General features: G+C 55.0%; 1 protein-coding gene across 1 annotated transcript in view; it reads left to right on the forward strand.

The window, feature by feature from the left end:
- The window catches only part of PEBP4 (phosphatidylethanolamine binding protein 4), a 211,804-nt gene extending 205,097 nt beyond the window's left edge, over positions 1-6,707 (forward strand). Inside the window, exon 10 of the mRNA XM_057548321.1 lies at positions 6,442-6,707. Coding sequence (XP_057404304.1) covers positions 6,442-6,593 — 152 coding nt within the window. The 3' untranslated portion in view covers positions 6,594-6,707. The remainder of the gene's footprint in view (positions 1-6,441) is intronic.
- The last annotated feature ends 14,422 nt before the right edge of the window (positions 6,708-21,129 follow it).

Genomic DNA, 21,129 nt, shown 5'->3' on the forward strand with positions numbered 1-21,129 from the left:
TTTCTGGTTTTTGGCCCCGAGGCATGTGGGATCTTAGCTCCCTGACCAGGGATCGAACCCGCACCCCCTGCACTAGAAGGCGAAGCCTTAACCACTGGACCGCCAGGGACGTCCCCCATTGTGGACTTTGAACCAATGAGTGTGTTTGTATAGGGGATACACCCACGTACGCCCATTCACACACACACACACACACACACACGGATCTGCACATGCTCACACCCCACATTCACAAACACACCTCACGGTCAAGTTCCTTTAACACCTGCATAGGCAGCCGCTTCTGTGAGCACCGTGCCCGCAAATGACGATTTCGGTGTCCACACCCTCCCTGTCCCAACGCCGAGCCAGCAGGGCCACGCACACCCAGCCTCTCCGCCAGCCTGCCCTGCCCTTCCTGGACCTGCCCCTTGCCCGACCGCGTGGGGTGGGCAGCACAGCGGCCATCGTCCCCCCGGGCAAAGGAGGAGACCAGAGCCCAGAACAGTGAGTGGCTTGGCCGACCGAGGGTCTGCAGTTAATAGCAAGTTCACTTCCTTCTGCTTTCCGGGGCAAGGCTCTTTGCAGCCGTTCACCCACATTCCCTCTCCCCCAGCCCTGATCACCAGACTTCTGGGCCCTGGTGTGGGGACCGAGAGGGAGTAAAGCCGTCCCGCTGCCTTGGGTGTCCTCAGCGATGCACCCACACACCCCTCCCCTGGAGGAGGGCTGTGGCCCAGGGCCGCATGGGGACCACAGGTCCCGGTAGCTGTGGTCTGTGCCATGCCACGTCTCAGCTGCCTCGCCCAGGGGGGGTCACGAGCTGGCGTCGCGCCGCTAAAGGGTGAGCCAGGGGAATCCCCTCCGTGCCACAGCTCGATCCAGAAGCCTCTCCGAGGCCGTGAGTGAGCCCAGAACCGTGCCACAGAGCCAGGGGAGCTAACAGGCCACGCCAGGCTCGGTCTCGCCTCACCAGGCTGGCCTCGGGGACCTGCAGAGGGACTGCTCCTTGCAGAATGGGATGGGGGGGCGGGCAGAGGAGGGTCCCTGGGCTCCGGACCAGGCGGCCAGAATCCGCTCCCCAGCACCACAGGCAGCTGAACTGAACAGCTTCTGGGCGAGCCACCCACCCACAGGGGTCAGAGAGGAGGGACAGGCGGAGACTTGCCACACAGCGGGGTTGAAGTCCTGCTTGTGGCATCTAAAGGCCTGCGGGGCACCGTGGGTGATTGAGATAAGGGGCGCCGTGGGGAAATGTTTGAAAGCACGGGCCGAGGGCATGAAGGCAGCCGAGCTCCAAGCAGCGTCAACAGTAGGAGGCATCATGCGGAGGGACCGAGGCTGGGAGGAAACCCACCAGGCCTGGTGGCAGTGAGGGGAGACACAGTGCAGGCCAAGCAGCAGGGAAGGGGGCCCTGCCTGGAGACCAGCCCAACCCAAACACACACAACACACACAGACACAAACACACACAGCCCACTGCCAAACAGCCCCTCTCCCGCCCCCCATGACCTCCCATGGTGGTTGACCTGGCCAGGCCCCAGGAGCCCCGGGGCCCAGCCCCTGAGTCACTGTGTGGGCTTGTGTCAGGCAGCCCTCTTCTGCCTCCGAAGGGCCCCACCCACCTGGCAGAGCGGGTAGGACTGGGGGCCTGGCAGCGTCCCAGATGGGGCCATCCTGGGCAGCTCTCAGACAGGCGCCCTGGCTAGGAACCGCCTGCCATCTTCACAGGCCCCAGGCAACCCTCTTCCAGAACATGCCCCAGTCGAGCCCAACATCAACTGCCCAAAGCTGTATTGAACAGATCATCGGGAAACCACAGATAATCCCCAAATTTCACCCGCAACTCCAGCCAGCCGTCACCACCACCAAACGCTGCAATTGATAACTGGGGGCTACCGTTTCGAGTCTCCACTCTTCTCGCTCCCTTCCCCACCCCTGCCCCCAGCCACAGGGCGGAGGGAGGAGGCCTGGGTGATCCACTCACTGGATAGTTAGGAGTTGCACTTCCGCTCTCCTGGGTTCCTGGGTTCCTGGGTTCCCCTCTCCAGAGGAGCCGGGGGTAACCCCTCCCCACCTCGGAAAATCCCCCTGGCATCACCCCCTCTCACCCCCGCCAAAGTCAAAGTGGTCCCCTCAGCCCCAAGCCTCTCAAGCCAGCGGGATCAGCCCCTCAGCAAATATTCTCCAGAAGTAATTGGATGTGATGGAACGAGGGCTTTTCAGCTCCTGAGTGGAAGTCTCCGGATGTCATTTAATGGCACAAAAAATAAAAGGCTCGGGCCTCCCGCCCACCACCGCCAGGACATCATTAATCTCAGCAGAAAGGCATCAGCACTCCCATCACCGCAGCCAGCCCCACGAAGAGCCAGACAAATTACAGACCTGAGCCGGGCGCTCAGTGGGACGCTTATTAGGCTGGTGTTCAATTTTTATCTTTTCTTCAGGGCCACTGTCCCCTGCCAGGAAGCACTTGAGTCCCTGCACAGGGGGAGGGCAAGGGGAGGGCAGGGAAGAGGGTGGCTGCCTTGGTTAGACGCAGCTCCCGGCCTGGGGTGACAGGGCAGCTCCAAGCCAGGTGCCAGGCACCGTGAGTCCCAGCAGAGGCTGAGGGGGCCCATCCGAAGCCTTAGAACCCCACCCCTTGTTCCCAGCCCACCGAAATGGGGGCCTCCCTCCCAGCGAGAGGGGGACACTTGAGGGCCCACTGAGGACCAGATGACAAGTCAGGTGGGAGCAAGGACACAAGGGAACGCTGTCCTGTGCTGTTGGAAGTCTTAAGAGCAGGCCTGCTGGAGAGACTCCAGGACCACTGCGGGGATAGGACCTCGTCTGCCAGGGCTGCACCCTGTGCCGCTGGCTGAGGCCACCCTGCGAAGGCCTAGCTTGTTATTAGTCCGTTGTTAATCTTCCTATATTATAAACTCATAGAGGGCAGGAGTGGCGCCTGGATAAAGCCACCCTCCCCCACGCCTGGCAGACCCTGGAAGCAACTGTCAGTGTTGGAGGGCCTGGATCCCAGGGTCTGAGATTTCCCTCCAGCTCAGAGCTTCTGAATTCTAGCCCAGGTGCTGTCTACCCAGTTCTCCTGGATCCTGGGGTGGCTGGGGGTTGCTAGACTGAGTATAGCATCCCTTTCTCAGTCTCTTGGCTGCCTCTTAACCTTGATAGGCCCGATGGGGGTGGTCCAGCCCATGTGCCGAGCCACTCCCAAGCAGTGGTAAGCCTGCCCCACAGACTTGGGAGGCTGGGGGTGAAGAGATGAACTGTCGGGAGATGCCCCAGGGCCATTCCCGAACATTCCAGCCTTGCAGTCCCCAGGACTCAAACTCAGAGGATGAGTCTCTCTGAAGCCCCTCTCCCAGTTGTGGATGACAGGGGTCATTCACCCCCTCCCAGTGTCTCATAGAGATCAGGCTCAGAACACCCCCTCCCCACGGCTTTAGACGAGGTGACCTAACCTTCCCTGCTCCCCGCCTCCGGGCCCAGGTCTGGAACATCTCTAACCTCTAACATCTTCCCCATCGGTACCGACCAGTAAGTGAGCAAATGGCCTCTGCGTATGATTTAGCTGGATGGAAGCAGCACCCCCTAGGTTTGTGCAGGGACCCACCTGCACATCATATGTGGCAACCCCGTCCTGAGGAGCCCAGGCCTCTGTGTTCCAGCCACTGGCCCAGGAGACACCCTGCTCCTTTCTCCCTGTGGCCGGAGGCCTCCTGCCACAGAGGCCTTTGAAGAGGACTCACCACCCCTGCTCTCATCCCAGGAAGAGTCCATCCAGGGTGGGTCCAGGGTCCAAGGGGAGTGGCCCGAGCACAGGCAGCAGTGCCGCCCTCTTCCTGCACGGCAGCAGCCCCCCTGCAGCCCAGGGAACCGAGCAGTGCCATACAGGATGGGGCTTTCCACAGAAAGCGGTGACCGCAGAAGCCACAGTCTCCAAACTCCTCATTTCTCCCCACACAGCCCTGAGGGCCTGACTCACCCCTCTTCCTTCTAGAACTTGCACAGGGTCAGTTCCTCTTGCCCTCTGTGGCAGGAAACGGAGGTGTAAGGAGTCACAGCCAAGCCAGGGGAGGAGGCCGCAGAGGCTAGCAGCCAGGAGGCACTGGGCCCCCCTCTCCTGAGCGATGGGGCGGGTTTGCGGAGCTGCCCAAGAAGCCCAAGGACCCCAGCGTTGTCGGAAATGGGACCCGGAAGAAGCTGCAAGGCCCCCAGGGCACTCCTAGCTCAATTAAGAGAGCAGACTGCTGGGCGAGGGGAGCAAGGTCTCCCTGGGTGCAGGGGATTTCTTTCCGTCAACTTGCTCTGATCTCGTGATGAGTTTCAATTCCCTCCCGGCCACCCGGTTCCTTCCTGCCCTGCTCCGTGGGGAAGGCCCCCTTGTCCCCCTGTCCGCCATGCACCAGTTCACCCATGACCTTTTCCTTGGCGTGCAGGCACACACACACGCACATATACAAGCATGCACACACACGTGTGCACACACATACACACACACACAGACACTTTCCCAGGGTCATGTTACTACAATTCTTTTCCAGCCTGCTGGGTGCCCTGGGTGCAAAGGCCACAGCCAGGCGAGTACCTGCTCCCTCCTTTCTCCCTCCCTCCCTCCCATCCTAGTGGAAAACCCCCAGCATTGGGTCCTACAGCCCAGCAGCAGCCCATCCCATGCAGCCCTTCCCCCAAGAGAACTCCCGAAGCACCTATTTTCTAGGCCCTCAAAGGCCCAATTTGAATGCACAATCACATTCACAATTACAGCCAGATAAGACTTGAGGGAACCCGTAGAGGTCCTCTCCCCCATCCGTGCCCCTCAGAAGCTTCCTCACCAGAACCTGGTCCTGTTTCCCAAACCCTGGGCCTCAGGCACCCTCAGCACCACCATCCCATCTGTGCACTAGGAATAAAAATAGTCTCCCCTCGTGAGGATTAAATGAATATATGTAGAGTTCCTAGAACTGTGCCTGGCATATGGGAAGCACTATATCAGTGTTATTGCTATTATTATTATTATTATCATTTTTTTGTTTCTTTGGTTTAAAAATTGTCCTCTCCTTGAGACCATCTTTGAAATGCAAACAGCTGAGGGCGTGGCGGGGGGGTGGCAGGTAGAGGAGACTTGCCTTCTTCATTGCTAAAAATGGAGGTGGGTGCAGACCAAGGACCACAGGTGGATAAAAGGGCGGGTCAGGGAGGAATCTAGGCTGCCGGCCCCTCACCTCCTGCTCTCCGTGAGTTAGAGATTACTGTTCTCCATTGGTTCAGGCTATATCAGCCACTGTCTAGCTCTGCTCCAGGCAGGCTCTACCCCTAGTACTCCCTCCAGCCAGGGAAGGCTGCTAGATTTTAGGGGGAAAAAAACGGGGGGTGGGCAGTGATGGTGGTAAGTAAGTAAGTAAGTAAGTAAGTAAATAAATAAATAAATACATACATACATACATACATACATACATACATACAGGATGCCCAATTCAATTTGCTAGTATAAGTATGACCCAGGCAATATGTGGGACATACTTACACTAACAGAGTATTCGTTGTTCCTCTGAAATTCAAGTTGAACTGGGCAACCTGTATTTTATCTGGCAACCATCCACCGAGGGTGCCTGAGGCCTAGGGTTTGGGAAACAAGAGCATGGGGATATGCCTCTGACCACCTCCCTCAGCCTCCCCGCCCCCGTGCCTGGGGCCTCTCTCTCCTTGCCCTGCTGCTAGGCCTGTTCACACTTGTCCCAGAAGATGCACCTCCCCCTATGCCCCTGTGTTCTCTCCCCCTGAGGAGGCCCCCTCTGACCTGGGCACCCACTGGACTTCCCCAGGGTCCAGGCCGGGAACGTCTCGCCCACACTCCGCTCCCCTCCGGGATCCAGGTCCCCAGGGCAGGGAGAAGCAACCTGGCCATGTGCCCTGCCTCTCACCTCTGCCACAGCCAGGGAAGGAACCCTGTCGCACAAGGTCTCCTGGGACTCCGGGGGAGGTGGCCGGGCTTCTGGGGAGGAGATTGGAAGAACGGCATAGACACTTCTGCCGAGCTCAGCCCCGGCAACTGGGCTGACCAGGTATGAAGAAAAGAAGCATTCAGGCCTCAGTCAGGAGAGCCTGCAGGAAAAGAGGGATGGGTGGAGAAAGTGGGCAGCCAACCTGACTGGGCATTTCCTTTCTGCGTACGAGTGAGAAGGCAGAGTTCTACCAAATAAAGGCCTGGAGAAACCGACCAAAGGCCATCCCCGTTGTCCTCCGGAAAGCGTCCTTCCCAGACGCTGCTAACATCCAGAGGCTGCCCCTGCAGCCAGGAGCTAGAGGGCACCCCCAGGCATCTGCTGCCCTCAGCCCAATGGCCACGGCCGCCTCCTGCTCTCTCCGCTCTCCAGAGCTGGCCTCCCTCTCAGGCCCCTTCCAGCTCTGAAGTCCACGGTTCTCTCTCACTACTTCCCTGTGGTCTGTTTGTCCTTCCAGGCTCTTGGAAAATGGACAGATTTCTGAGCCGCTTCCACCTGGGCGAACCTGAAGCCAGCACCCAGTTCATGACCCAAAATTACCAGGACACGCTAGATCACCAGGCTCCGGGAAGAAGCAGTGAGCCCGAGGCCAAACCTGAACCGAGATAACCGCCCGCCAGACCTCAGGCTTCACGTTGCAGGTGTGTGCATAGGGCTCACCACCCATGGTCTGTGTAGGGAACCCACTCCGGGTATGGAACCCATTCTCTTCCGAATAAAAAAAAAAAAATCATCCAGGGCTTAACGGTTGGATGCTCTGTTTCCAAACCTGTCCTCCTTCTAAAACCAAGAGGAGGAAATCAATTGATGTCCAGCACTGGGGCCTGGGGCATTCCTGTAAATGCAAGTGGTGGTGGAGGGGGGAAGTGGGGTGGGAAGGATGGACAGGCGGGGCAGGGGGGGGACCTCTAGCCCTGAACGATCACTGAGGCACCGTGTGACCTTGAGCAAGTCACTTATCCTCTCTAAAATTCTGCTTCCTCAGTTGTGAAATTGAGGGAGGAAGAAGAGACAGGGGGTGGTTGGTTTATCACCGTGGTCCTTTCCAGCTCTGACATTCATTTAACAAACATTGTCAGCACCTGGTATGTGCCTGACCTCCTGCCAGGTGCTTGGGGTTACATGTATGACCAGGGCAGGCCCAACAGGAGGCTTGCTTCTTGGAGCTTCCAGACTACTACGGGAGGGCAAACTTTATCAGATGACCACAAGCAAATTCCAGCAAATGTGGCAAGTGTTATAAGGTGTAAAGGCGACGCGCTTTGTGATGGGGGGTGGGGGGTGGTAAAGGCTCAAAAAGCCCTCTTCTTGGGCTTCCCTGTGGCGCAGGGGTTAAGAATCCGCCTGCCAATACAGGTGACACGGGTTCGAGCCCTGGGCTGGGAAGATCCCACATGCCGCAGAGCAACTAAGCCCGTGCGCCACAACTACTGAGCCTGTGCTCTAGAGCCCGTGAGCCACAACTACTGAAACCCCTGCGCCTAGAGCCAATGCTCCACAACAAGAAAAGCCACAGCAATGAGAAGCCCGCGCACCGCAACAAGGAGTGGCCCCCGCTTGCCACAACTAGAGAAAGCCCACACGCAGCAACGAAGACCCAAGGCAGCCAAAAATAAATAAATAAAAAATAAAAATAAACAAAAGAAAGCTGCCTGCTGACTTAAAAAACAAAAACAAAAAGCCTTCTTCTTCCTGAGGAAGTGATGTTTAACTTCAAGGCTGAGAAGTGGGGTAGGGGTTAATGATGAGTGGGGACAGGAGACAAAGAGGAGAAACGACACCTCCAAGCTCCCGTGGCTGATGGGGGCAATGAAAGGCCAAAATTATGGCCACCTGGACAGATGAACAAAGACCAGAACAAGCCAGGCCTTGCAGCCATGCTCACGTTTTGGACTGTACCCTGAAAGCGATGGGGAATCGTGGAATGATAAGTAGACTGGAGGGGAGACGGGGCATCATCTGATTTATGCTTTTGGAAAGCTGTGAAGAAACACCTTGGTGTCTGCAAGGAAAGGATTTTCAGCATCTTGACTGCCCCTGGACGTTCTCTGAAGGTCTCTTGGCTTTCCCACCCGAAACCCCCTTGGAGGCACCTCTCTGCTACGGTCTCATTCATAGGCTAAACTCCCCTACCCTCAACTCCAGTCCCCTCAGCGCCACCCCCCCATCCCCTCAACAAGCCCCTCTGCTCAGTTTCCCTCCGAGAGTTAATTACTCCCCACCTCCTTGGCTAGAATACAGCAAGATGGGTGACTCATGCATGCAAAGTGCCTGAGATCTCCAGATGAAAGGGGCAGGCTGCCCCTGGGCCCAGGGTTATTACCTTCCTAGAGGCGTGCCCCGCATTAGCTGGAAGGCAAGGGGCCCAGGCCAACCCCTCAGCCCAGCCCAGCACACTCTTGACTAGTGGGAAGATTTTAGTGATGGGCATCTGAAGAACACCAGGAGGTGGGAGACAGAGTTTGTGATGGGAGGGGATTGGATGATGCACCCGCCCCCCTACTGCCCCACACCGATAGATTCAGCTCCCTGTCCAGGTGATGGACAGCAAGCTCTTGTGCTATAGAGGGGCCTTTGACGCCAGCCCAGGCAGCAGGAACTCCCTACTCCCTTCTATGCCACCAGGCAGGCTTGTCGGCAGAGCTACAAGAAGAAGCAAAAGGAAGTGTCCCTTTGCAGTGTCATGGAAGGCAGCCCTGGAAGGGACTCTCTGAGTGTGTGTGAACCTCCCTCTCTCTGGGCCCTTCTCCCCGCAGCACCCACCCCACCGGGCCCGGAATGTAATTGGCAGCTCCGGTCGGTGCCCAAGGCCAGCATAAATAGCAGGTCAGCTTCCTAGAGCTGCCCCAAATCGAGACACATCCTCCTCTCTTCTGCTTTTAATTCCTTGTGGCTAGCGTGTTTATTTTGGGTGAGGAAAAAAAATCGGATGTTTATCCTTCGAGGAAATTATCGGCTTGCTTTCCTTCCCTTCCCCCCCACCTCCTTTCTTTTCCCCTGGTGTTTTGGGCTTTTAGTTCAACTGCCAGACAGACCCCCACCCTCCTGGCCTCCAAACTTGAAAAAAGAACAAAACTAGCCCAGGCTCTAGACTGAAGCCAGCCCTGTCAGACATCCCTGGAAGCCACAGAGAAGGAGCTCCCAGTGGCCAGGAGGGGAAGCCTGGAGGCCAGGAGACCTTGGGGAAGCCCCCTTGAGTCAGCTGTCTGCCTGCAGAAGGCTTTGGGTCTCTTGCCCCTTTTCTTTCACTGCCTCCTCCAGGAAGAAACAAAATGAGCATGTAGATAGCTTCGAGACTGCTAACAAAGCAGCTAAGAAAGGGAGTGTCAGTGACCCCTTTACAGGGATGAAGAGAATTGATAGAATTATCATCATCATCATCATTATCACATACCATTTGTTGAGTGCTATCTGCACACCAGGCACCGTGCCAAATGCCTGACATGTGGCATCTCAGTTAGTGCCTTCCTGCCCAGCTTTACAGCCTACCGGGACCTTCATACATATTCTCTCATCCGATTGTCACAACCATCAAATAATGTAGGTGTCATGATTCTCATCTTATAGATGAGGAAACTGACATTCCGATAAGTTAATCTTAAGATAAGATAAGAACCTAATCCCTGTTCTGTAACTAGTAAAGGTAGAATCTGGTGTTAACTCAAGCCTTCCCACTCTCAGTACTCACAGGTAAAGGGTACTCTAATTTTACTCTCTGGGTTACATAAAATAAAGGGCAGGCCTTCTATTTATTCAGAAGCCAGGTAGGCCAAGAAGGAAGGCTGGAGGTTCCAAAAGAACTTAAAGGGAGTCTCCCCCACATGTCTTCCCTGACCCCAGCTTCAGCTATTCTAGACCAAGTACGATTTGTGGGGAAGGCCAGCTCCTGAACACTCACAGCAATGGCCTGGCCCAGCTCAAGGCCATTACCACCCAACTCAACCTGCTCAAGGCAAATACCCCAACAGTTTACCACCCTCAATCCTTTGAATCACCTCTCTCCCTCCCAGAACCTTGCCTGTGTAATAGCTGCTAAAAAAGAGATGGAGGGCTTCCCTGGTGGCGCAGTGGTTGAGAATCTGCCTGCTAATGCAGGGGACACGGGTTCGAGCCCTGGTCTGGGAGGATCCCACATGCCGCGGAGCGGCTGGGCCCGTGAGCCACAGCTACTGAGCTTGCGCGTCTGGAGCCTGTGCCCCGCAACGGGAGGGGCCGCGATAGTGAAAGGCCCGCGCACCGCGATGAAGAGCGGTCCCCGCACCGCGATGAAGAGTGGCCCCCGCTTGCCGCAACTGGAGAAAGCCCTCGCACGAACCGAAGACCCAACACAGCCAAAAATAAAATAAATAAATAAATAAAGTAGCTATAAAATTAAAAAAAAAAAAAAAAAAAGAGATGGAAAAGGATATATAGGAAGACTTCCTGGTGATGATGATGGTGCTGGTGATGATGAGGAAGATGATGATGATGATGGTGGTGGTGATAATAATGAAGATGATGATGGTGGTGGTGGTGGTGGTGATGGTGATGGTGGTGGTGATGGTGATGATGATGGTGGTGGTGGTGATGATGGTGGTGGTGGTGGTGGTGGTGATGATGAAGATGATGATGATGGTGGTGGTGATGATGGTGGTGGTGGTGGTGGTGGTAGTGATGGTGATGATGATGGTGGTGGTGGTGATGATGGTGGCGGTGATGATGGTGGTAGTGATGGTGATGATGATGGTTGTGGTGGTGATGGTAATGGTGATGATGGTGATGATGGTGGTGGTGATGATGAAGATGATGATGATGATGGTGGGGGGTGATGATGATGGTGGTGGTGATGGTGATGGTGATGATGGTGATGGTGGGTTCAAGTGTTAGGGCTAAGCACCCATGGGATAAGAAGAAAGCTGGCTAGATGCACGAGGTGGTAAATTTTTTTTTAATTTATTTAATTAATTTATTTATTTTTGGCTGCATTGGGTCTTCATTGCTGTGTGCGGGCTTCCTCTACTTGCGGTGAGCAGGGGGCTACTCTTCGTTGCAGAGCACGGGCTCTAGGCGTGCAGGCTTCAGTAGTTGTGGCACAGGGGCTTAGTTGCTCCAAGGCATGTGGGATCCTCCCAGAACAGGGATCAAACCCGTGTCCCCTGCATTAGCAAGCAGATTCTTAACCACTGCGCCACCAGGGAAGTCCCAAGAGATGGTAAAATTTAAAAAGCACAACTTTTCCTACTTAGCACACCTAAGATCACAGAGTCTCTACCACTTGATAGCTCTTTGACCTCAGGCAACTTACTCAACTGTTTTGGACCTGTGTTTCAACTGCAAAAACAAAACAGCATAATGGGGGAGGGGGAATGTAAATAACTGCCTTCCTTAAAGATCTGTTGCAATGGTTAAATGAGATGGCACGGAAGGCACCCGGCACAGTGCCTGGTATGCAGGCTGCTCAGTACATGTGTGTTTTCCTCTCCTTCCCTGCCTGCACCTCACCTGCTCTGCTCCCCAGCTCGGCTGGAGCAAGCAGTGAGGCCAAGGGTAATGGGAGCACTCACCCTCCCCAGACAAGAGTCCTTCCCAAGAGACCCATCCGAGTGTCAGCAGCCCCAGGGAAAGGGCCACCTGCCAAGGGAGCCTCTAGCCCCAGCCCAGCATGCCCCTCCCAAGCTCAGCAAAAAACTGGGAGGCTTGGATCAGGAAAGACAACCCAGTTCCTTAGCAACTGACAAGCACTTCCCGGTAAAGACAAAGACCCTTCACTCAGAATGCCCCCTTCCCCCCTCCTCTCCAGGTATCTGATCTGTTTTCAGGAGTGGGGCTAGGGGCCGCCCACCAGCCCCAGGAGGTCTGAGGGCCTTTAGCCCCACCCTCCCGGCTGTCCTGATATTACCTGCAATTACCCCATAGCACCTTTCATCCTGGCACTAATTAACTTTCCCATTACCCCCAGGAGCTGCTGGGAGACACACGAGGTGCACATACACACACACACACACACACACACACACACCTGCATGCACACACATACACAAATCCCCATAGTTCCCCTGCAGAGACCCTCGCTCCCTTTTAGAGACCAGGAAACTAAGGTTAGAGAAAGAAGAAAATTCCTTGAGGGTTCTCATCTGCCTCCTGGGTACTTGGAAGGAGAAATAGGAGCTGAAGAGACTGGCTTGGGGAGAGGAGGGGACAGGGTCCCTGGCAGTCCTTGGGGGATGAGGGACCAGGAAGGAGAAAAACCTTTGGAGAGGACTGATGAAAACCATGCCAGGACTGAGGTCTTGGCTCTGAGTACCACCTTGGTACCACCAAATGCAAGCCATCCCGCTTAACACAGAGAGGGCATTTCAGAGAGAAAAAAGGAAATATTTCAGTCGAAAAGGCAAGGAAGAGAAACAGTCAGAAAGAGAAGGAAATAGGAAAGAAGGACATGGCCGGCTGGTCTGATGTAGCTGAAAGAACCACTGACCAGGAGTCAAGACCTGATTTTAGCACCAGGGCTACCATTCACTGCTGTGTGACCCTGGGCATGTCAGCTGCCGTCTCTGGGCCTCAGCTTTCTCATCTATAAAATAGTTTGGGATGGGTGTTCTCAGAGACCCCCTCCAGCTGAATGTTCTACAATTCTATATGGTTATTTGGGGGCATGGTAGAGAAAGCCACTACCACTGTCCCTTTGGCTGGGGGCGTGGGGGGTGGGTGTGAGTGGAAGCCACCAGAACAGGGTAAAACGAGCATTCCTGGGACTAAGAATGAAAAAGAGCCAAATGCATTTGGCTACAGGAGCCAGAAGACCCTACCAGGAGGTTAGGGAGGAGTTCGCAAATGTGGGGAGCTGGAGACCCTGGGATTTCAGGAGAACCTGTTCCCAGATTCAGCAGCCAGTGAGAGAACTTACCCTCCCCAGATGCAGACCTGGGGAAACCATTCAGGGACCCTAGTAGAGGGAGGACGGAGGGGCACATGGGCACTCAGGCACAGAGGGTAGAAATATGACTCGAGAGCCTCCTGACCCACCCTGAATGAGGGCAGGACACAGAAGTGCCCTCTTTATTCCTCAGGAGCTGGAGTCCGCCCCACTAGCATAAGTCAGCTGTGCAGGAAGCAGAGGGCTCAAACGAAAGAGGCTGAGCCTGTCAGAAAGGCAGGTGTAGCAGGGCCCTGAGTGCAACTTTCATTTCCAGTCTCGTGAAATAAGCAGACAGGGGGCTCAGGGGGCTTCCTTTAGGGCCTGGGCAGAAGGGCGAGCCTAGGTAGTGCCCGAAAGGAGTTCAAACACCTCCACCCACACCCACACTCACACACAGTCGCACAAACTCAGACATCCCACGCTCACACTCACATACTCACACACTTGTGCACTCATTCACTCACACGCACATAGACACAGCTGGACGTGTATACTCAAGTCACCACAAGGCAACAGATTCTTTCTCTCCTTGCTGTGGCTGTGAAGCCAGCGCCCAGTCAGCTCTTCCCCAGTCTTGATGGAGGCTCGGCTGAGTGTTAAGAATTGAAAGGACTACAAAAGAAACCGAGAAGGTCTCTACTCACCCCCACCTCCCCGGGGAGGAAGCTGCATTCGCCCATGAGAACGCTGGTCACCCCTGTCCAGAGCTCGCCTGGCTTCCTTCCCCCATACCCCAAGAACCAGACCCTGCCGGTCCACACGTATACAAACGTGCGCACGCACGCTTACACACACCTCTACTATACGCATCCTGCACACATACTGTAAATACACCAGCCCACGCAAAATCACATGGCGTACGCACCCGCTAGACACTGCAGGGTTTCACCTCTGCCAGGCTCTTTCTAGACATCCATGCAAGCTGCATGGGTGTACGTTGTCCAGCCCAGGCAGTGGCAAACGTCGGATTTGCATGCACACACAGTCTCCATGGATGCACGCCCACTTCATTCACAACCCACAGCACACCGGCCCGCCAGTGACACGGGCACACCATCCTTTCGATTAAACTGAGGACCAGACCAGCCCTAACCCCACAACTCTCACTTTGCAGACTCCTGATGCAGCAAGTGGATTTGTGGCAGTGGCAGTGGAGGTTGTGTGTGTGTGTGTGTGTGCGTGCGCGCGTGTGCAGCACATGCAGTTTGGGGAGTGTTGGAGAGGGGTGAGGAAGAGGTTCTGGCAGAGGAGGGGAAGCAGGCCTTCCCCTGAGGTCCACAAGGAAGGCACTCAGACACACCCTCCTCCCAGCAGCCCTACCTCTGGGCCCTCGCCTGCTGCCAGGCCAGGGAAAGGAGAAGCTAAAAATGTGGCCAGTCTGACTTGCTAAATTGGTCTTCGGTGGAGAAGGGGAAACGCGTCAGTTCCCTGGGGAAGTGGCCGAGCCCAGGGTGGCCACAGGCCCCTGGGCTTCTACTCCGATGGAAAAAAAAGTTGCTCAAATAGATCTGACGCTTTGTTTTCGAACCCAAAATACCCTGTGGCGGCTGCCGGAAGTGTGACCGCGGGAGGGAAGTGGGGCAAGAGGGAAGGTTAGCTCGAGTTTCCACTGCAGCAACTTTTTCTTTCATTTGGGGTATAGAAAGCTCTCCTGCCCATCCAAGAGAGGGTCTGTGCGAGAGGCAGAGCAGCTCTGAGATTCGGGGCTGGGGTAGCCGCAGCCCTAGTCACCCTTGGCCCACTGACACCTCTTCCCCAGAGGCCTCTGAAGAGCCCTCAGGCACTGTCAGAGTTTTCTCTCAGGCCACCTGGCAGCAGGCAAGAAAGCCCAGCTAGGGAAGAGGGGCTGGTCCAGGGGCAAGGGGCCAAGTCACAGGTGACTTGGCATTCAGAGACCTGACTTTCCTCAGTGAACTGTGATGTAATTTTTTTGACAAAGATCTTATTTACATAAAAATTTTCAAAGAGCATCCAATAAATTAGCTGGACTAACAGTACAGACCCACATCTTCTGATTCAGTACTTTAGTCAGTGGCCTCCAAATGCAAGGATTGGGGAAGAATGACCACATACAACAGGATCTCAACGTGCACTCGCCATCACTCTCTCTCCCCTTATCCTCATTTCTTTTTTCTCATACCACTTACCACCACCTCGTAGGTATCTTCTTATTGCCCATCCTCACCCCGAACCCTCATTAGGCCTTGAGTCTCCCCACAGACTCTTTTCATCACAGCTGTATTTCCAGTGCCAGACACACAGTAGGTGCACAAGTGATAACTGTCAAATGTTGAAGACAATCAGGTGCAGGGGCAGTCAGCAAACAGTTCTCTTGCCTCATGAGGACTTGTTCATTCAAAAACGCTGAGTCCTGCGATACCCCAGACACTAGCGCTAGGTGGGGATGGGGTGGGTTGAGAGGGGGCCGTATCGTGGGAATACGATGCAAAATCAGAAGTGGCTCCTGCCCTTCTAGAACTTGGGGCAGGAGGATGGGAGGCAGGCATCCATCAAAGGATTACACAGATAAATGTAAAAAGGTAGGTAGGACCACGGCAAACTAGGAGTGGTGTTTGGTGCATCACCTGGACCAGGGGTATCAGAGGAAAGCCTTTTCTGGTAGGGTGGTGACTGAACTGAAGGAAGAATGCCCTCAGGGACATCGTGGTCCAGAGAAAAAGTCATGCTAGATGCAGGATGGTGTTGGGGCCACGCAGGTGGTTCGAACTGGTGTCTGGGGAGGCGGAGCGGCGCCACCGGCGGCGGGGCCTGCGGAGCCGGGCTGCTGTTAGAGGCGGCCGCGCGCCCTCGGTCCCTGGGTGATATTTACGGACTCTTAATGACGGCAGGGTAATCGCCTTAATGAAAAACTCCCTCCGGGCGATGAGGAAACCGAGAGGCATTTCGGAGGCGACGGTGACTCAGGCTGAGTGTGCCGCGCGCGGCCTGGCCACTGGACACGAAGGACTAGCGAGTCCCCTCCCCTGCTCCGCGCGCCCCTCCAGCGCCGCCCCCGGAGCACGGGGAGCCGAGGCCCCGGCCGGCTCTCCGTCGGCCAAGCCACGGGAAAAGCCGATCGCCCACTGCCACGCTCGCCAGGCCCGCGTCTGAGACTTCTTTCTCTGCTGCGGTGCGGGTCTCCGGCGCCCCCTCCCCAGTCACGACCTCGGCTCCCCAGCTGCCTGGCTTTGGGAGGGGGCTGCGCTCTGGAGTGCTCACGGCACCCCTGCAGACGCCGGGCTCTGCTGGCCTTTGCATCCACTCTCCTAACGGCTCTTCCTCCGCCAGTGCCTCAGTTTCCCCGACTGAGCAGCAACAGCTCAAGATTCTCCACACCACCTCCACCCTGCCCCCGGGTGGCAGGAGTATTAATTACAGCTTGTTCCTGGCTTTGAAGATGAATAATGCCAAGGATCATTACCACTCAATTAACGGGGCTATTACCACTTAAGTTTATGTCTGATGAATCCTACCCCACCCCCAATTTGGGGTCCATGTTGCCTTGGACTCCCCGAGTCCTGCTTTCTCCTGGAGTTCACACCTGGAGTTAGCCCCCTTTCCTGCTCCTGCATCCCGAACCGGACCTGGTGGAGCGTCTGGCACAGTCATTCTGCCACAAATACTGATGGAGCACCCGCCATCCCCTCCATAAGCCAGGTTCTAGCTGGGGATACAGCAGGGCGGGTCCAGACCCAGGCCTTTGCCTTCCTGGAGCCTACATTCTAGTAGACGCCCAAATGTCTGCTGGCATCTCGCAGATCCAGCCTCAGTGCTATCTCCCTTCTCTCCCTCTAGGATTCCTCACTCATCCACAAGCAAACCATAATCAGGCCAGAGAAGTCCTGGAAGGACAGTTCTAATGGGCTCTAGGTAGTTTCAGAGATGAAAATAAATAAATAAATAAGTTAACATGAAAATGAGGGCGGGAAGCACAGCTCCTTACACTGAATACCCCCTGCCCTTGTCTCCCCCTTCCCTCCCCTCCTCATACCTCCCCTCCTCACTTATGGGTCTTAGCCCATCCTCAAGGCCCTGATCAACACCACCCCTCCCAATCAGGCTTTCCCCTGTCCCTGAATATGTCCTCTTGCAAGTCCTTCCCCCTCTGAACTTCCTGCCTGCACTTCCTTTCAGAACTGATCATGTCTTGTGTGTGATGGCTTCTACCTCAGTCTCATTCCTCACTTCCCTTTAAATCACCTGCTCCCTGACAGACCGCAGGATCCTGGCCTCAAGTCTGATTCCCTGCACGGGAAGTGCGCCCTGGATGTTTGTCTCATTGAAACGAGAGAGCTAAGTCCTAGACCCAGGAGCCTCCCCCTCTGCCCCAGTGAGGAATGAATTTTGGTGGACAAGGGGCCCCCCCATCCTGTATAGTGGGTGCTGGGTGGTAGAAGTGCAAGGACAAAGTGGGAAGGTCGCAGTCTATCCTGCGCTCCTCAAACCGACCATGTTTCAGAATTACCCATGTGGACACTTGGGTCAACAGCCTCTTATGGAGCACCTGCTGGGGACAGGCAGGGGGAGTGCTGGGGAGACAGAGGAATAAGACTCAGTCCCTGTCCCCAGGGAGCTCGGATACCATCTCTTGTCATCCAGTAACTTTCTTGGCGATCTGGGGCCAAATAATTCTGAATGGCCCAAATAATTCTGCAAAAAGAGAAAGAAGGGGGGAGAGAGAGAAATCTATCATGTCCCTTCTCCTTTGCCCATCTGCCCTGAGCCCTGACAGAAAAGCTCATGCCATCAATCAGGCTGATGGGCAGACTTCCATTGGGTTCCAGCTGGCCAGTATTGTTCAGTCCTCAGAGTGATGGGATGGGCCAAGGGCAGTGTTTGTTAGTTCTTTACTCCAGTGGTTGTAAAGAGCCTCATTTTCTAGCAGAGCTATGGCATAACAAAAGTCAGGAAGCTCTGCCTAGGCCATCTGGTGAAAGAGGATGTTAACACGACTGAGGACCTCGAATTCTGGGCCCAAAAGAGTCATTAACTGCTTTTCCCCACATCCCAGGTTTTTTGACTGCATAGAACAGCAAAGAAGAAGCCAAAGGTCGGCCCCCAACTCCTCACCTTGGTGGATGAGGCAAAGGGCCCACTTGTTATAGGCTGAGGAGGGTCCTGAGACTGGGAGCTAAGAGACACAAGGATCTAGAGACCACAGCTCTCTCTGACTCCCCAAAGGTTTTCCATCCAGGGCAGGGAGGAGAGGAACCTGCCAGCCTCTTGGATCCTTGACCTGTCCCATGGGTGAAGCCTGTAGCCAGCAGGAGACTGGCTGTGTGGGGAGCAGCGGGGGGAAATCCGCTCTCCTCTCTGCTCTCACCTCTCTCTCCCTCCTTTTCTCTCTCTCACTCCCTCTTTGCTCCCCCTGACTGCCTCCCCAACGGCCCCCCACACTCACACCTTTTCTGGTTCATTTCAGATGACAAAGTTCCTCTTTCCAAAAAGCCTTGTCCCCCAAGAGTCTTCTCTGCAGAGACACCATCCCTCCCAGCTGAGAAGGGGGCTGTCCCACAGTGGGCCCCAGGGGCAATGACAGGCCCCCCGAGCACATGACTCCACTTACCCTCCGGGCACGGCTGAACTAAGACAGCAAAGTTCCCATTACAAGTCCTCATGCCCTGACCCATCCCTCCTCCTCCTCAAGGGTCCCAGAAGCCCAAACTTGACTGGGAACACTAACATGTCTCCTCCCAACCCTTTCTGCAATAGAATCCAAAACTCATGGATCAAAGGAGCTGGGAGGAATTTAGTGGTAGGTTATCCAGCCCAGCCCCACCAGAAGCCCAGGAACCAGAGGGTGGCCCAAAGTTACACAGATAATTAATGGTGGAACCCAGAAGTCCTGATTCCCAGGCCAGGTCCTGTTCTTCCCATTTACCTGTACAGCACACTTTTTCCAAGTCTTGCCTTCTATCTAAGACCTGCCTTCTCTCCCTGCCCCAGCCCAGCCCAGCCCTGAACTCTCAACCTCTGGACCCCCATGGCAGTTACTCACTGCCTTGGACTTGTGTGTGAGGAGGGGTCTCCACCTCACCGACCAGCAAACGTTACTTTGTAACAAGACTTTCTCCCTTTGGTCACCAGGTTCTCCCCGAAATTGCTTGAAGAGTAATCCAAAACACCCGGATTCAACATGATTATAATGAGTTCATTTGAATGTAGGCACAAGCAGATGTTTCAAATGGAAGTGTGTGATTGGCTTGGCGAGGAGCCTGTGACCTCTGTGACAACCTAGGGCAGTGGGACCTTTGCTCAGAGTGGCACAGATGCTATTCCACCTACCGGGAGCCCTGGCAGAAATGCTGCTCCTCCCTGACCTCCCTGTGAGCTGTACCCCCTACCCTCCCCTGGGCAGGGGCTCCTCCCCTACCTGCATGCTGGGTCCCAGGGGTGCTGGGAAGCAGATCCATTGCCTTCTCCACAGGTTTTACACCTCTCCTTCCTCTTACCCACACCTGCCATCTCCTTTCTTTTCCCTAACAGCCAGAATGGGGACAAAGGCTGGAATTAAGAGCAGCAGCTTTGGAGTCACAAGGCCCTGAGTTCAAATCTCAGCTCAGCCACTTCCTGGCCAAGGGTCCTCCAACTAACTACTCAGACTCTTTCCAATACCTTAGATCTTTCATTTAAAAAAAAAAAAAAAACTATTGGGGGGCAGCCCTAAAAGCTTCATCGCAGGATTGTTGTAAAAAATGAAGAAGATGATGTATCTCCACAGGCCCCACTCTTTTATGGGTACAGAAGGTCGGCAAGCCCAAAGCCTCCAGCAGCCCCCACGCAATGCTCTTAACTGGGACCACCACCCCCAAAGTCATCATGGCTGTCAAGTTCCTTCCGCGAGCTTCTAGGCCAAACTCACCTCACCTCAGAGCTGGCTGTCATTACTGAAGGAATGGCAATGACCTCTAGAAAGCCAGGGAGGGCTGGCCAGAGAGATTCCACCAACGACCTGTCTCCTGTGGGACACCCAAAATAGAAAGCAACTGATAGCCCTTGAGGGAGCTGTCATTCTGGAGCAATCCCACCAGGGTGGGCCCTCTACATGGGTGCTTGGTGTGACTTGAGGAACCCCAGACGCTCTCTGCACCCCAAAACTCCTACTCCTTGTCACTGGACCTGACATCCCACCATTAGACCTCAGCATATATGAGTTCCTACCATTTTCCAGGCACCGTGCTTAATGGTAGGCTTACTTCCTTTAGGTTATATATGACCCTCTTCTAAGCGTTTTCTGTTAAAAAGGCAAATACCCGCTGAGATGGGTAATGCATTAAGTCGCCAGCAGCCCAGTTTGAATTAATTGGGGGCTTCTTTCTTGTAAGACAGCAGAGAAGGACTGGATATCTTTAGCAAAATGGAGCTCAAGTTCAGAGGGCAGAGGTGACTAAGGAGCAAGACAGAGCACCAACCTGGTCTTTTTCTGTGGTGGGTTTGTAGGGCATGTCCCCTCCTTCCTCTACCCTTTCACCAAGACAAACACACCCATTGCCCCCAGAGGTAAGCAGCGGGGGCTGGGCAGCCTTGGCTCTGCTGCAGAGGGGCGGGGCCTGCCCTTCACCATCTCCAGGGTAAGGACGCCCTGAACCAGTGCCTACTCACTCCCCAACAAGTCCAGGGCCTGCAGTTCAGGTAATCTCACCCGAGCCCGCCAATAAAAGTGAGACCTCACCCTCAGCCCCTGTTCAGGAGGGAAAGAGGAAAGAAAGAGGGAGGGAAGGAAAAAAGCTTTTTTCTATGCTGAATTCAAGACTTGGCCAGCAGAAGGGAGAATGCTGTTAGTCTACAAGGGGCCACTCCAAACCCCCCACCCCTACTCCATACCCAGGGTTGTCCCCTCCCGCCACGGAACCCTGGCCTCCATCTGCCACCATCATCCAGGTTGACAGGGGACACCTGTGCGGGCTGCAACCCGACCAGCAGCCAGGCAGTGAGGACCTATGCTTGTAGAGGCAGGCCTTCCCCAGCATGGCTCCTTCCAGGGCAGAGGAGGGGAGGAAGGGCACCTGAGTCCCCCACCCCACCTTGGAGCCATAGCCACCTTCCATAAAAAGTCTAGAAGGATGCTCCAGAGTGTTAAAGAGCAGCTGAGTGACTTCTTGGTATCCTACTTTTTGTCACCACCAGCTATTGAGGGCCCTCTGTTCTTGCACAGCGGGGACCATTCCTTAACCATCTCTACGATGACATAGTGCCCAGCAGGTACCTGGCACACAAATAGGACTTCCTCTATATGATCACACTGAT

The sequence above is a fragment of the Balaenoptera acutorostrata genome, chromosome 6 (genome assembly GCF_949987535.1).
Source record: "Balaenoptera acutorostrata chromosome 6, mBalAcu1.1, whole genome shotgun sequence".
Lineage (NCBI taxonomy): Eukaryota > Metazoa > Chordata > Mammalia > Artiodactyla > Balaenopteridae > Balaenoptera > Balaenoptera acutorostrata.